The following is a 13760-nucleotide window of genomic DNA, read 5'->3' on the forward strand; positions in this document are numbered from 1 at the left end:
AGGCACAAACACACATTCCTATAATGAGCATTTAGGGAGAGAGGATCGATATACAGTATGAAGATATGAAGAAAATGAGTTTTACGGCAGCCTCTACACCTACTCAGCCACTCAACTAAACTTGTAGATCGGCTATCTTCACCTTTAGTCTTATGAGAATGTACTTTATACGTATAGGGCTTAAATAGTTGAACAAAAGCTGAATCATACTTACCGTAAAACTCTAACCCTCTCTTCCCCCCAGAGGGACGTTTTTCCAGGGCTACCGCTGTACCCGCTGTCGAATGGCTGCCCATAAAGAGTGTTTAGGCAGGGTGCCTACCTGTGGACGCCACTCAGGTTTGTGTTGTGTTTTGTGGCTGTGCTATAACATACAGTACTGTGCATGTGTGCGTGTGTGTGCGTGCGTGCGTGCGTGCGTGCGGGGCGTGGCGTGGCGTGGCGTGCGTGCCTGTCTGTCTGTGAGAATTGTATCTCCAATTCTCCATAGTCTATCCTTTTGTGTTGTTAAAGTTAATTCCCTTCTTCACTGGTACTCAACCTTTAAGTCGGGACCCCCAGGGGGGGGGGGGGGGGTCCCCAGATGACAGTGAGGTGACAATTTAAGGACTTTTAAGACATTTTTTATACATCATAAAAAATTAAGAAAATAAATAAAAAGACCATTACTGCGTCAAAAGTAATCAACAAACTATACTATATAAACTGGTCGAACATTGGCCAAACTGTCAAATAATATAAGAAAGAGGCAAGAATTGTGAAAATGGCAGATCTACAAGCTCACAACACCTTGCAACGCCTACATTTCAAGTGCTGGTCAGAGTGGAGTGTCCCCCCAGTTGATGATTATTTTTCACTTGATCACACTACAGCGTCACACATAAGCATCAAAAGTAGCAGATCTACAAGCTCTCGAGTTTGGAGATCTGCTACTTTTTATGCTTTTGAATTTGAATCCTGAAAAGTGACCGTTTTTGGTGAGGTGAGGTTTCCACCCGACAGAGACAATGTATAGTTTAAATTGAAGTGTTGGAATGTGTGCGTCCATGCGGGGGGAGTAATTGTTTAGCCTGGTATAATAGACCATCCCGATCGTGGAATTCACATTACAGCAGGGTTCCCCAATAGGCGGCCCGCGGGCCATTTGCGGCCCACGGGGGGCTACTGTCTGGCCCCCACCAACCCCAGTAATAGTGGTGGTATAAGAGCAGCAACAACACTAGTATATCAGCCGAACACTAGTATATCAGCCGATCTACAAGCACACTACGCCTCGCGGTGCGAGGCGTTGTGTGCTTGTAGATCGTCTGTTTTCACTAGTTTAAATCATTTTTAAAATGATAAATGCAAAACGAACGGTTTTGGACATACAAGATTTTCACCCGACAATGACGATGTCTGAACTGTCACTGGAGTAGCGGGAACGCCACCGTCGCCCCCTGCAATGTTGTGGCCCTCGGCTTGGTAACCTAGACATAATTTGGCCCTTGGGGAAAACTAATTGGGGAACCCTGCATTACAGTATTGGTTTACTACCCAGGCTATAGTAATTCTCGTCCTAACAGTTGTTGTTTTGTATTTCAGATCACTCAGGAGGAAAGAAGGTGAGACAGACCACAAGCATTGACTGTTGTTTGTGTTTGAGTTGCATAAGGACTTTGTATTGTTGAATACAAAAACAGTGAATGTGACACGTTGCTTCTCTCCTTTGCTCCGTCCAGAGTAAGACACAGAGATCTTCTCCGCACAGGCATTTAAATCTAGGTGAGGATTTTGCAGCACACACAGACTCAAATGAATACATCCTTACTGTCGGGCAGAAACCTCTTATCTCAATATCTCCATATTTAAACTTACCGTGTTTCTTTTTCTCGTAAAATTAACGCCCTAGACTAGATCACAGGGCAGCGGCGTACAAAAGCATCACAAATAGCATATTGTATACCTGCTACTTTTGATGCTTTAGAATTTGAATCCCGAAAAGTGACAGTTTTGTTTCGTCTCTGTTTCCACCCAACAGAGACGAAATGATATGTTTAATGAAAAACAAGCAAGCAAGCTCTAATACAGAATTATGACTCATTATACAGCAGTGTTGATTTCGTTGACTAAAACTATGAAGAAAAACTTTTTATCGAGTATCGACTGCATTTTTTTCACTGACGAAAACGAAATAACAATGAAATAAAAACTAAGCTGTGATGACTAAAACTAAGACTAAATATATTGACAATTTCGTCAACAAAATAAAAACTAGACTAAAACGTGAGGGAGAAGAGAGTCATTTTATGTTTGGTTGCTCTCAGGTGTTGCGTGCTGAAAATAGCAGATCTACAAGCTCACAACGCGTCGCGCTTGGCTTGTAGATCGGCTATTTTCAGCACGCAACCAAGTGTAAAATCAGCCGTTACGATGTCATCAAGGCCTGCCAAAATACATTTCAGTTGACTAAATCAACTGTAGATTTAGTCGCCTAAAATCTTATGATATTTAGTCGACTAAAACTAGACTAAAACTAAAACTTTTCAGGTGACTAAATTATGACTAAAACTAAATGACATTTTATTCAAAAGACTATGACTAAAACTGCCAAAAACAACACTGTTATACAGAACTAATTACATAACTGTCTCTTGTCTCTCTCCCCCCTACTCTTGTCATCTGTACTGTACCTTCCAACCTCTCTCTCTCTCTCTCTCTCTTTCTATCTAGTGTTCCTGTCTTTTTCTATACTGTAACCACCTCTCCATCTATTCCTCTGTCTCTGTGTGTCCCTCTCTCTCTGTCTGTCTGTCTGTCTGTCTGTCTGTCTGTCTGTCTGTCTGTCTGTCTGTCTGTCTGTCTGTGTCTCTCATCCCAGGATTTCCGAAGATGGAGGCGTGTCAGGATTATTACGGTTTACCGCCCCCTCCCGTAGCGTTCGGCCAACCACTTCATTTGGCCCCGGGCGACGTCATCGAGCTGACCAAGGCCGAGGTTGATCTACCGTGGTGGGAGGTATATATATCAGTGGTGTAAAGCAGTGGTTCTCAACCTTTTCAGGCCGCGACCCCCCAAATAATCATATTTTAACTGGGGACCCCCCCCACCCTGACGAGCACTACTTGGAGTTGGAGGAGTTGAGGCATTAGGTTTTGTTTAACACGATTCTATAATCTGCTATTTTCACAATTTCTGCCTCTTATAGTATTTGACAATTTGGCCTGTGTTTAATTCGTCATTTTAGAGGTATTAAAAAGGTCTTACAAGTCCTTTCATTGTCGCTTTAGAAATGTGCAGATACCCTCTATGCACTTAAACTTTATGTTCGCTTGTTTACTGATGAGTGAGAAAACAAGCCAATCATCTGGGGACCCCTCAAAATAATCTGGGGTCCCCCCTGGGGGTCCCGACCCACAGGTTGAGTACCACTGGTGTAAAGTAACTAAGTACATTTACTCAAGTACTGTACTTAAGTACAGTTTTGAGGTATTTGTACTTTACTTGAGTATTTCCAATTTCCAATATTTCTACTCCACTGCATCTCAGATCCAAATATTGTACTTTTACTCCACTACAGTCATTTGAAAACTTTAGTTACTACTCAACTAAAAAAAGTTTAGTACTTTTAAAACCCATTTATGCCTAGAATTATTGAATGCTTTAACCAGTGAAAAATAGCAGATATACAAGCTCTCAGCGAGCTTGTAGATCTGCTATTTTAGAAAAATTCATGAAAATGTGTGCAAATCTTTGAATATTTGTATTTTCAAAGCGAACGTTTGTAACTCAAATTTTGCTTCTGGGTGGTCCCTGGAACTAAATATTTTGAGATGGGGGTCCGTGGCCAAATAAATATCATTTTGGGGGTCGTTAACATGAAAAGGTTTGAGAACCACTGACATAGTAGTACTCTCAAGAACAGACTAACTGAGCTCCAGTTAAGTGAAAAGGTCCTTCCTTTTCTTTGACAATGGCTGGCCAGATTGCTGACATAGAAACATAGGGTTTTTCAAAAAAATCTTAGAAGGATTCAAAAGACACTTATAGAATCGGGTCAAAATTCTAATTTTCACGATTTTTCAAAAATAATAGTTAAAGCATAAAATAATGATACACAATACAGTGTACCCGTTCTGAATGGGTTAACCACCAATGGGAGATACAGGTTTTCTGCCCCACCAAATGTATCGCAGCACCAATCCAGTCATTACTTTTAGAGATGCATTGGACAAAAGACAACACAAACAGACACGGATGTGATTACAGAGTGTTACCTCCTCAGTGAGGCTGAGAATTGCCATGCAAATCACACGCTTGCATGTGCACACACACACACACACACACACACACACACACACACACACACACACACACACACACACACACTGTACATTGTTTCAGGGTGTTCTCATGCAGAGTGTTTCCTGTGGTTAGTGCACATTGTACGGAGGTGCAGTAGTGCTCTCGTCTCTCGGCTTTCAACTTTCATTTTTGTAAATCTTCTTCCCCTCCTGTCTCGGCATCTCTCTCTCTCTCTCTCTCTCTCTCTCTCTCTCTCTCTCTCTCTCTCTCTCTCTCTCTCTCTCTCTCTCTCTAGACTCATCCTGCTTCTCTGCAATCATTCCTCGTTTCTCTGCACAGCATGTACTGTAAATAGACAGTGGCAGAAAGTAAAAAAGTATAAAGCATATTTACTTAAGTAGAATTTTCAAGTACTTTCACTTTACTTTAGTATGTCAATTTTTCAATACTTTTAGACGCACGCACACACACATACACACAGGTGCTGTTGAGCAGCCGAGACACACACACACACACACACACACACACACACACACACACACAGACACACACACACACACACACACACACACACACACACAGACACACAGACACGCACACATGCTGAAATGCAACGCTCACTTCAAACTTATACTTTGTTTAATCGAAAATAGATCTGCTATTTCCAAGAGTGTTCTTCGTCTTTCTCTGTGCTGACTCTTTATGATTGGTTACTGTGTGTGTCACTCAGGGCAGAAATCTGACCAGTGGCCAGACGGGAGTGTTTCCAACCAATAAAGTCCAGCCCTTCGTCTCTGTAAGTACAGCACCACTGATTCACTCTCTAACCCAGGGGTTCGCAAACATTTTTACCACGGGTCTTCTACTTGTAACAAAGTATATCTACCTTACGTCTTTTAGTATTCTGAAGTAAAACAATCCTTCTTCCATCTCCGCAAGAAGTATTGTAAACCTTACATTCTTTACTTAATTAAAAGTATCAATACTGCCATGTAGATGTACTCTTTTACAAGTTGAAGTCTGGTATTCAACATTTACTTGAGTAAAAGTACAAAAGTATTGGTATCAAAATGTACTAAACGTACCAAAAGTAAAAGTACTCATTGTGCAGAATGTCAAGTTCAAGTTATCAAATATATAAAATGTTTTGAAAATAGCAGATCTACAAGCTCACAATGCGTTGCATCGCGACGCATTGTGAGCTTGTTAGAGCGACTATTTTCAAATGGCCAAAATGTATACAGTATACACGGCTGAAGTGGTTAATGTATGTTTTGTAATAATAATACAAATCTACAATGTAACTAGTAACTAGAGTTTTGAAATAAATGTAGTGGCGTAAAAGTACAATATTTGGATCCGAGTTGCAGTGGAGCAGAAGTAAAAGTATTGGAAATTACTCAAGTAAAGTACAAATAACTCAAAAGTGTACCTAAGTACAGTACTTAAGTAAATGTACTTAGTTACTTTACACCACTGCTGACCGCTAACCTCACTGTGATCTCCTCCTCCCCAGAGACCAACGCCCACGCTGACTGGCTTCCTCTGGTAGGTAGCAACAGCTTTATGCGTGTTCACACAAAAACAACATGCTGGGATACACATTACTGTGTATCATTATTTTATGCTTTAACTATTGAAAAACAGCAGATATACAAGCTCGGTGCCGCGCTGCGAGCTTGCAGATCTGCTATTTTTGAAAAATCGTGAACATTAGAATTTTGACCCGATTCTATACGTTTCTATGTCAGCAATCTGGCCAGCCATCGTCATAGAAAAGGTGTTTTTCACTTAACTGGAGCTCGGTTAGTCTGTTCTTGAGAGACTACTATGTCAGTGGTTCTCAAACCTTTTCATGTGAAGGACCCCCAAAATTATATTTATTTGGCCGCGGACCCCCATCTCAAAATATTTACTTCTTGGGACCCCCCAGAAGCAAAATTTGAGTTACAAACGTTCGCTTTGAAAATACATAGTCAAAGATTTGCACACATTTTCTTGACTTTTTCTAAAAATAGCAGATCTACAAGCTTACAGAGTCGGTGCCGCGCTGTGAGCTTGTATATCTGCTATTTTTCCCTGGTTAAAGCATTCAATAATTCTAGGCCTAAATGGGTTAACCCATGAGACATTACCAAAAGGCGACTGACTGCATAGCATCAAATTAGAATCAACTCCTAACAAGGCACTGGTCCAGGGGTCTTGAAGATTTTTCAGTCCGGGGACTTTTCATATTCCATACTGATTGTCGAATTCCGAATTCCTTGCTGGCCCACAATTACCAACCTCACCTGACGGAGACCTGTGCTCCGAGGAGCACTTTTTCAGTTAACATGTACGTTCATTTAACCACTTAAACCCTCAATACTTAGTCTGTACACAGTTTGCTCCTATTTCCCTGTACATCACAAAACCAGTTTGCCTGAAAATAGCAACGCCTCTGTGAGCTTTGTAGATATGCTATTTTCGGCGAGTGTTCTCCTCAGAGTGGGGATGCTAGGGTTCAAGGGGTTAACCCATTTAGGCCTGAACACAATATGACGCAATATTTTATGCTTTAAATATAAAAAAATAGCAGATATACAAGCTCACAGCGCGGCACCGAGTGCCGCGCTGCGAGCTTGTAGATCTGCTATTTTTGAAAAATCGTGAAAATTTGAATTTTGACCCGATTCTATAAGTGTCTTTTGAATCCTTCTAAGATTTTTTGAAAAACCTATGTTTCTATGTCAGCAATCTGGCTACTAGCCATCGTCAAAGAAAAGGTCCTTTTCACTTCACTGGAGCTCAGTTAGTCTGTTCTCGAGAGACTACTATGTCAGTGGTTCTCATAATTTTTCATGTGAAGGACCCCCAAAATGATATTTATTTGGCCACGGACCCCCATCTCAAAATATTTAGTTCCAGGGACCACCCAGAAGCAACATTTGAGTTACAAACATTCGCTTTGAAAATACATGTAGTCAAAGATTTGCACACATTTTCACGACTTTTTCAAAAATAGCAGATCTACAAGCTCGCAGCGCGGCACTCGGTGCCGCGCTGTGAGCTTGTATATCTGCTATTTTTCAACAGTTTAAGCAGTCAATAATTCTAGGCCTAAATGGGTTAATGTAATCAAAGGTTGGTGACCCCCCTGCAGTAACTCTGAGGACCCCCTGTTGAAAACTGTGTGCTAGTCAGTGCACTTTTATTTTGCAGAGTGGAGTGCTTTAAAAAAGTGGGAAATGCAGATTTGACATGGGCACATGTTGTGTGCTAGACCATAGCGATAACAGGCGACGATGACAAACTTTGAGGGGCTTGGCTTGTAAGGCAAATGTGTATATAAACGTCGTGAAGTGAAGAAGTATAGTGTTTGTTCAGTAACAGGGGTTTCCCCATCTCTGCAGCTCTTTGGTGAACAGAAAATAAGAGTTCAAGTCAGGATACCAAACGTCATTTATCAGCTTTCATTTAGTGTGTCTGTTCGACATTAGCTTTTTTTTCCTCCATCACTTCCATTTTCACTTGTTTATCCTGTATGATGTATAAGTTGTGTAAATGGTGCATTTATATAGCGCCTTTACCCAAGGCGCGTTACAGAGATTGTGCATTACATTCACCCATTCACACACACATTCATACGTCGATGGCGGTGGAAACCATGCAAGGCACCAACCTGCTCACCGGGAGCAACTAGGGGTTCCGAGTCTTGCTCAAGGACTCTTCGACACTAACTCTGGTGGAGCCCAGGATCGAACTGGGAACCCTCCGTGTTCTAAGACGGAGACTCTACCCCTGAGCCACAGCTGCCCCTTCTCTCTCCTGATTGGATAAAATTGATAATCCGAAAAAGAAAACATAGTTTCTGTTCATTAAAGAGCTGGAGACCCCTACTACTGAACAAGCAGTCTATAGCGATGATTGCTATCGGAATATAGAGCTATTTAACACACTTATTTTATCAAAAACATATCACAAGATACAGTAGGAATTGCATAAAGACATTCTTGCCCCCTGTGCTCCTAGGTTTGCTGGGAACATGGACCGCACGGCCGCCAAGAACCTCCTGATGTCGCGCTCCGATGGAACCTTCCTGGTCCGGCAGAAAGAAGGCGGAGAGTTCGCCATCAGCCTCAAGTGAGCCAATCACGAAACAGATTTAAATCACGTAATCGTCTCCGTCTGGTGGAAACCAGAACGGTTACTTCTCACGATTCAAATTCAAAATGAGCAAAAGTAGCTCATTGTGTCAAGAGTGGTGCAGATTGGAGCAAAAGTGAAAAATGAAAATGAAACATTTTCTTCACAGAATACGCCGTATACCCAAGTATCAGGTGGAACACAGTACTGCTTGCCTGCCTCTCATTCAAACGGACGTTAACTTCTCCTGCCCCTTTGTGCTCCCCCAGGTTCAACATGGACATCAGACACATTAAGATCACCTCTGTCGAGGGACTCTACCGCATCAACGACAAGAAGGCCTTCAAGGGAATCATTGTAAGTGTCACGAATCAAAGTCCTCGGTCGCCACGGCTGATTTGGATCCAGCGTGCCCTCGGCATGTCTTCTGTGCCCCGAAAACAGCAGATCTGCAAGCTCACAACACCTTTTCGGCTATTAGTTATAGTTAGTTTATATAAGATGAAATAGTATTTGAAGTGGTCAAACTAGCAATAGAATACTTTTATGTTTAAAAAGCATCTTCCATGAACATGAATGGTCTCAGGTTTTTAAAGCAAAAAGGTTTTAGCATCAGTCTCTGCAATGTATTCAACTGGTTGGCTATATGCGGAGCACAGGTTTAGAATGAGGATAATAATACCTAAAAATTATTTCTTTACTGTGTTCATTGTTTTAGGAAACAGGCTCTTTTCGCGCTGTTTCACTTATTTGGCCTGACAAAATGGTTCAGTCATGAGATTTTATTTTGCTTTATTCCATGTTCCAAGTGTCATATCTCCAACTCAGATACAAGGGATTGTACCCTTGTCACTGACTGGAATACAGATTAAAATATCTTCACATTTCATGTTTATGCAAGCAGCGGCACAGTCAAAATCCTCCGCATATATTACACTACGAGCTTCATCCAAGCTACCTCTTGTCCTTGACCCTGCAAGCTTATGTTAAAATATAATTAGCATGTTAATTAGACAGATGTCAGGTTCATTTGTTTACCTGGCATCCTATAGTTTGTATAGTTTCAATGTACCGATTATTTATTTATTTTGATTATGTGGGACTTTGTACCATTGTGGTCCTATCATATTGTATTCAATTAATCACCATAGTATAGGAAATGTACACGATAATACATGCACATCAACAAATACAAACACTAGGTTATATGTACAAAAGAGATGGGGAAATTACATTAAATCCTTTTGTGATCTCCTGAACGCCTGTCAGGGCATTCCACATTTTGGTGGCAGAGCAGTAGAAGGAGCACTCTTCCCATGTTTGTTCTAAATATAGGTGGTACCAGATCATGGTCGCTCCCTCTGGTGTTGTGGCTGTTGGTGTTGCTCACTTTGGAGAAGTTAGACAAGACAGGTATTGGTATCTTGTGCTCTCTGTCACTTTGACCTCTGACCTTCCCTCCGGCTCCTCTGGTCCTCTAGGAGATGATCCAGTTCTACCAGAGGAACTCGCTGAAGGAGTACTTCAAAGAGGTGGACACCACCCTGCAGACTCCCTACAAGCAGCCCGAGCAGAGCGCGGCTCCCAACAACCCGCTTTCCCCACGTACGTTCTTTTTTTTTTTTGTTAAAAGGTTAAAGCACCGGCGGTTTATCCGTCGGGAGCACAGGGCCTGCCTCCTTATTGGCCTGCCTGGCTGCAATCATCAGAGGCCTAGAGATTCCTAGATAAAACATATGGGCTCTATTTTGATTGTCTTAAGTACCAGCTCTTATGCCTTAACTTAAAGGCCTGTCCATACTGTCTCCGACCAACAAACTTTTCGTCGTAAAGGTCCGGTTCAACTACAAAATGACGTCACTCGCATCTTCTGAAAAGCATTACCCAGAATTAGAGTTCGGAAAGCTGCACATCAGAAATTCTGAACTCTCCGACAAAAGGTTCGGTGGTCGGAGACAGTATGGACAGGCCTTTAAGTTAAGGCATAAGAGCTGACAATCAAAATACAGCCCGATCATGTGCTGCTGCTATTTAAATGGCAATTGGTACATGGTTAATAGGCTACATACTGTACTAGGCTGCTAGGCTATACATTGCACACTATATACTGTACACAATTGCTCAACTCAGAAAGATTGCTGCAAATATGTGCCAATGATGAATGATACATTTTCTATGCACTCTACTGTATGTATATTACAGCAAGTGGAGGCAAAAATTATAATTACTTCCTTTCACTGGTTATATGAACCTTTTGACTTATACCGTACGGTCAGTTTGTCAGTGTGGTTGTGTTGTACTGTAAGTGGTTGCAGCTGTTTATATGCTTGTTGTTAGGGTTATATGAGTGTGTGTGCGTGTGCGTGTGCATGCATGCGTGCGTGCGTGTGTGGCCAGCCCAGTAGACATTGTAAAATGCAGTACGTTTTACAATATTTGGCCATGTTTCCTATACAAAGGTGGATATAATATCTATGCCAGTGCACCAGCAGGAGAGCCCGGTGCTAGCTCAAAGGAACACAGAACACAGAGAGGTACACAGAGAAGACTCCAGTAGGGCAAGCCATTAAATTGTATAAGATTGAGAAATGTACGTGTGAGATTTACAATAGGCTATAACATGAATTGAATGCAAACGTGACAATAGTATTAAATATGTTATGTTCTTTCATAATAATTTAAATGGTGCATTTCACTTGTTACTTGTAATTATTCCCCAATATCTTCCTACTGTAACTGAATAGGGGGTTCCATAGCACTACCAGTAGATAGTTGTGATTCCGGGCAGGGACTCCATTTTCAATATCTAATGTTACTGAAATAATCAATCACACGAGTTGAAGTTGCTACATTTCGGTACAGTTTTCCATTGAATATTGGTGTTTGCATTACTATTGACTATAGTAAGCTGACATCTAAATGATTTGCTGACAACATAATACAATCATGTTGTTTAATTCCATATAAATAATAAAGGACAAAGGACACATTATGGTGAGGGTAGAGATTAGAGAACAGAAAAGTAGCGCGCCCTCGCCCTGTTGCCCTGAGGTGTCTTACTAGTAGTAATCATGCTCGGGAGTGTTTGTTCGGTAACAGGGATTTCCCTGTCTCTCCAGCTCTTTAATATACAAGCTCACAGCGCTGCACCGAGTGCCGCCCTGTGAGCTTGTATATCTGCTATTATTCAATAGCTAACTTATAAAATAATTCCAGGTCTTAATGGGTTAAGTAATGAGCATCAACCAGCCTTTTCTTGTGCCCCGCGTCCTGTAGATGGCAGCAGTGCCAAGACGTTTGGCGTGGCGAGGGCCAGGTACGACTTCTCGGCCAGGGACCGCACAGAGCTGTCGCTGCGCGAGGGAGACACCATCAAGATCATCTCCAAGAAGGCTCACAACGGGTGGTGGAAGGGAGAGGTGTACGGACGGGTGAGACGGAGGATTGTTCTTCCCACATGCACACACAGGGCTGTCAGGATTACACATTTAAGTTGAAAATTAACTGTCACTCAAATAACTTGACCCATTTAGAACGGGTAAACATTATTGTGTATCATTATGTTGTGCTTTAACTATTGAAAAATAGCAGATATACAAGCTCACAGCGCGGCACCGAGTGCCGCGCTGCGAGCTTGTAGATCTGCTATTTTTGAAAAATCTTGAAAATTAGAATTTTTACCCGATTCTATAAGTGTCTTTTGAATCCTTCTAAGATTCTTTTGAAAACCCTATGTTTCTATGTCAGCAATCTGGCCAGCCATCGTCAAAGAAAAGGTCCTTTTCACTTAAATGGAGCTCAGTTAGTCTGTTCTTGAGAGACTAGAATGTCAGTGGTTCTCAAACCTTTTCATGTGAAGGACCCCCAAAATGATATGTATTTGGCCACGGACCCGCATCTCAAAATATTTAGTTCCAGGGACCACCCAGAAGCTAAACTTGAGTTACAAACGTTCGCTTTGAAAATACATATATTCAAAGATTTGCACACATTTTCGCGACTTTTTCAAAAATAGCAGATCTACAAGCTCGCAGCGCGTGCTGCGCTGTGAGCTTGTATATCTGCTATTTTTGAAAAAGTCTACAAGCACTCGGTGCCGCGCTGTGAGCTTGTATATCTGCTATTTTTCAGTGGTTAAAGCATTCAATAATTCTAGGCCTAAATGGGTTCATTTAATTTTAATTGTGTGTTTGGCGTTGAACATGTGAATAAATGTTTATAATAAGACATTATTGAAATGTAATAATTTTATACATAATAGAAATATTAGAAATAGTTGATGCTATTTCTAATATTTTTATATTTGAAAATGTCTGCACATTTTTCAACATGCAAACGATTATGACGATTATGCAGAAATAATTGCGATTATCTCAAATATTTGCGATTAGACAATGTAATAATTGTGACAGGCCTACACACACACACACACACACACACACACACACACACACACACACACACACTCACAATGTGTGTGTGTGTGTGTGTGTGATGGCTGAGTGGTAGAGCAGTGATGGCTGAGTGGTTAGTGTCCATACCTAGGACTCCGGAGACCCCAGAGGTCGCAGGTACGATCCCCCGCTCTAGCTATCACTGCTCCCCCCCTTTGCGCTCCTTGTGGGCTGCCTCATAGGGTTCAGCTGGGTTAAGCTGAAAAAAGCAGCTGGGTTGGGCTGCGATACCCGAATTTCCCCCGCGGGAGGAGTAGGTAACTATCACAATGCACATGGTTTGAAGTCTTACAAACACTTGAAACTTTGCATCCCTAGTCTTCTGGGGCAAACGCTTGGCGTTAATATTTTTGGTGAAGGAAAGTGATGTTGATATCTTATAATCTTACACTCTTCCATGTGTCTGTGTGTGTGTTTCTCCAGGTGGGCCTGTTTCCAGCCAACTACGTGGAGGAGGACTATTATGACTGATGGAGATGCATGTGTATATACAGTATCTATATATATATATCGGTGTTGTCGGGTGGAAACCTTGTATGTCCAAAACTGTTTGTTTTGTATTTATCATTTTTAAAATGATTTAAACTAGTGAAAACAGCCGATCTAATAAGCACGGTGCGAGGCGGTGTGTGCTTGTGGATCTGCTGTTTTCACTACGTTTGTGCGATGGCCTTGTATGATGAAGCAGGGCTTTACTTTGCGAAAGAACGTACACATTTGAAACTTGGATATATGAGGTTTCCACCCGACAACGACGATATGTGTCGAATCTGTGTAACAACAACCAAGGGTACATTCAGGCCTATTGAGCTATTTTTTCGTCCATGCCTTACCCCTAATCGCTAAACTTCTTTGGCTTTTTTTATATTTTGAAAAATATTTTTTAAATACTTCAAA

General features: G+C 41.6%; 1 protein-coding gene across 1 annotated transcript in view; it reads left to right on the top strand.

The window, feature by feature from the left end:
- Window positions 1-13760, top strand: part of vav1 (vav guanine nucleotide exchange factor 1) — a 50337-nt gene extending 36577 nt beyond the window's left edge. Inside the window, exons 19-30 of the mRNA XM_080721118.1 lie at window positions 245-339; window positions 1585-1604; window positions 1722-1764; window positions 2861-2997; window positions 5015-5080; window positions 5801-5832; window positions 8296-8406; window positions 8679-8766; window positions 9891-10014; window positions 10869-10943; window positions 11686-11840; window positions 13287-13760. Of these exons, the coding sequence (XP_080577244.1) occupies window positions 245-339; window positions 1585-1604; window positions 1722-1764; window positions 2861-2997; window positions 5015-5080; window positions 5801-5832; window positions 8296-8406; window positions 8679-8766; window positions 9891-10014; window positions 10869-10943; window positions 11686-11840; window positions 13287-13334 (994 nt within the window). The 3' untranslated portion in view covers window positions 13335-13760. The remainder of the gene's footprint in view (window positions 1-244; window positions 340-1584; window positions 1605-1721; window positions 1765-2860; window positions 2998-5014; window positions 5081-5800; window positions 5833-8295; window positions 8407-8678; window positions 8767-9890; window positions 10015-10868; window positions 10944-11685; window positions 11841-13286) is intronic.

Source organism: Nannobrachium achirus (genome assembly GCF_963921795.1).
Source record: "Nannobrachium achirus genome assembly, chromosome: 3".
Classification (NCBI taxonomy): Eukaryota; Metazoa; Chordata; class Actinopteri; order Myctophiformes; family Myctophidae; genus Nannobrachium; species Nannobrachium achirus.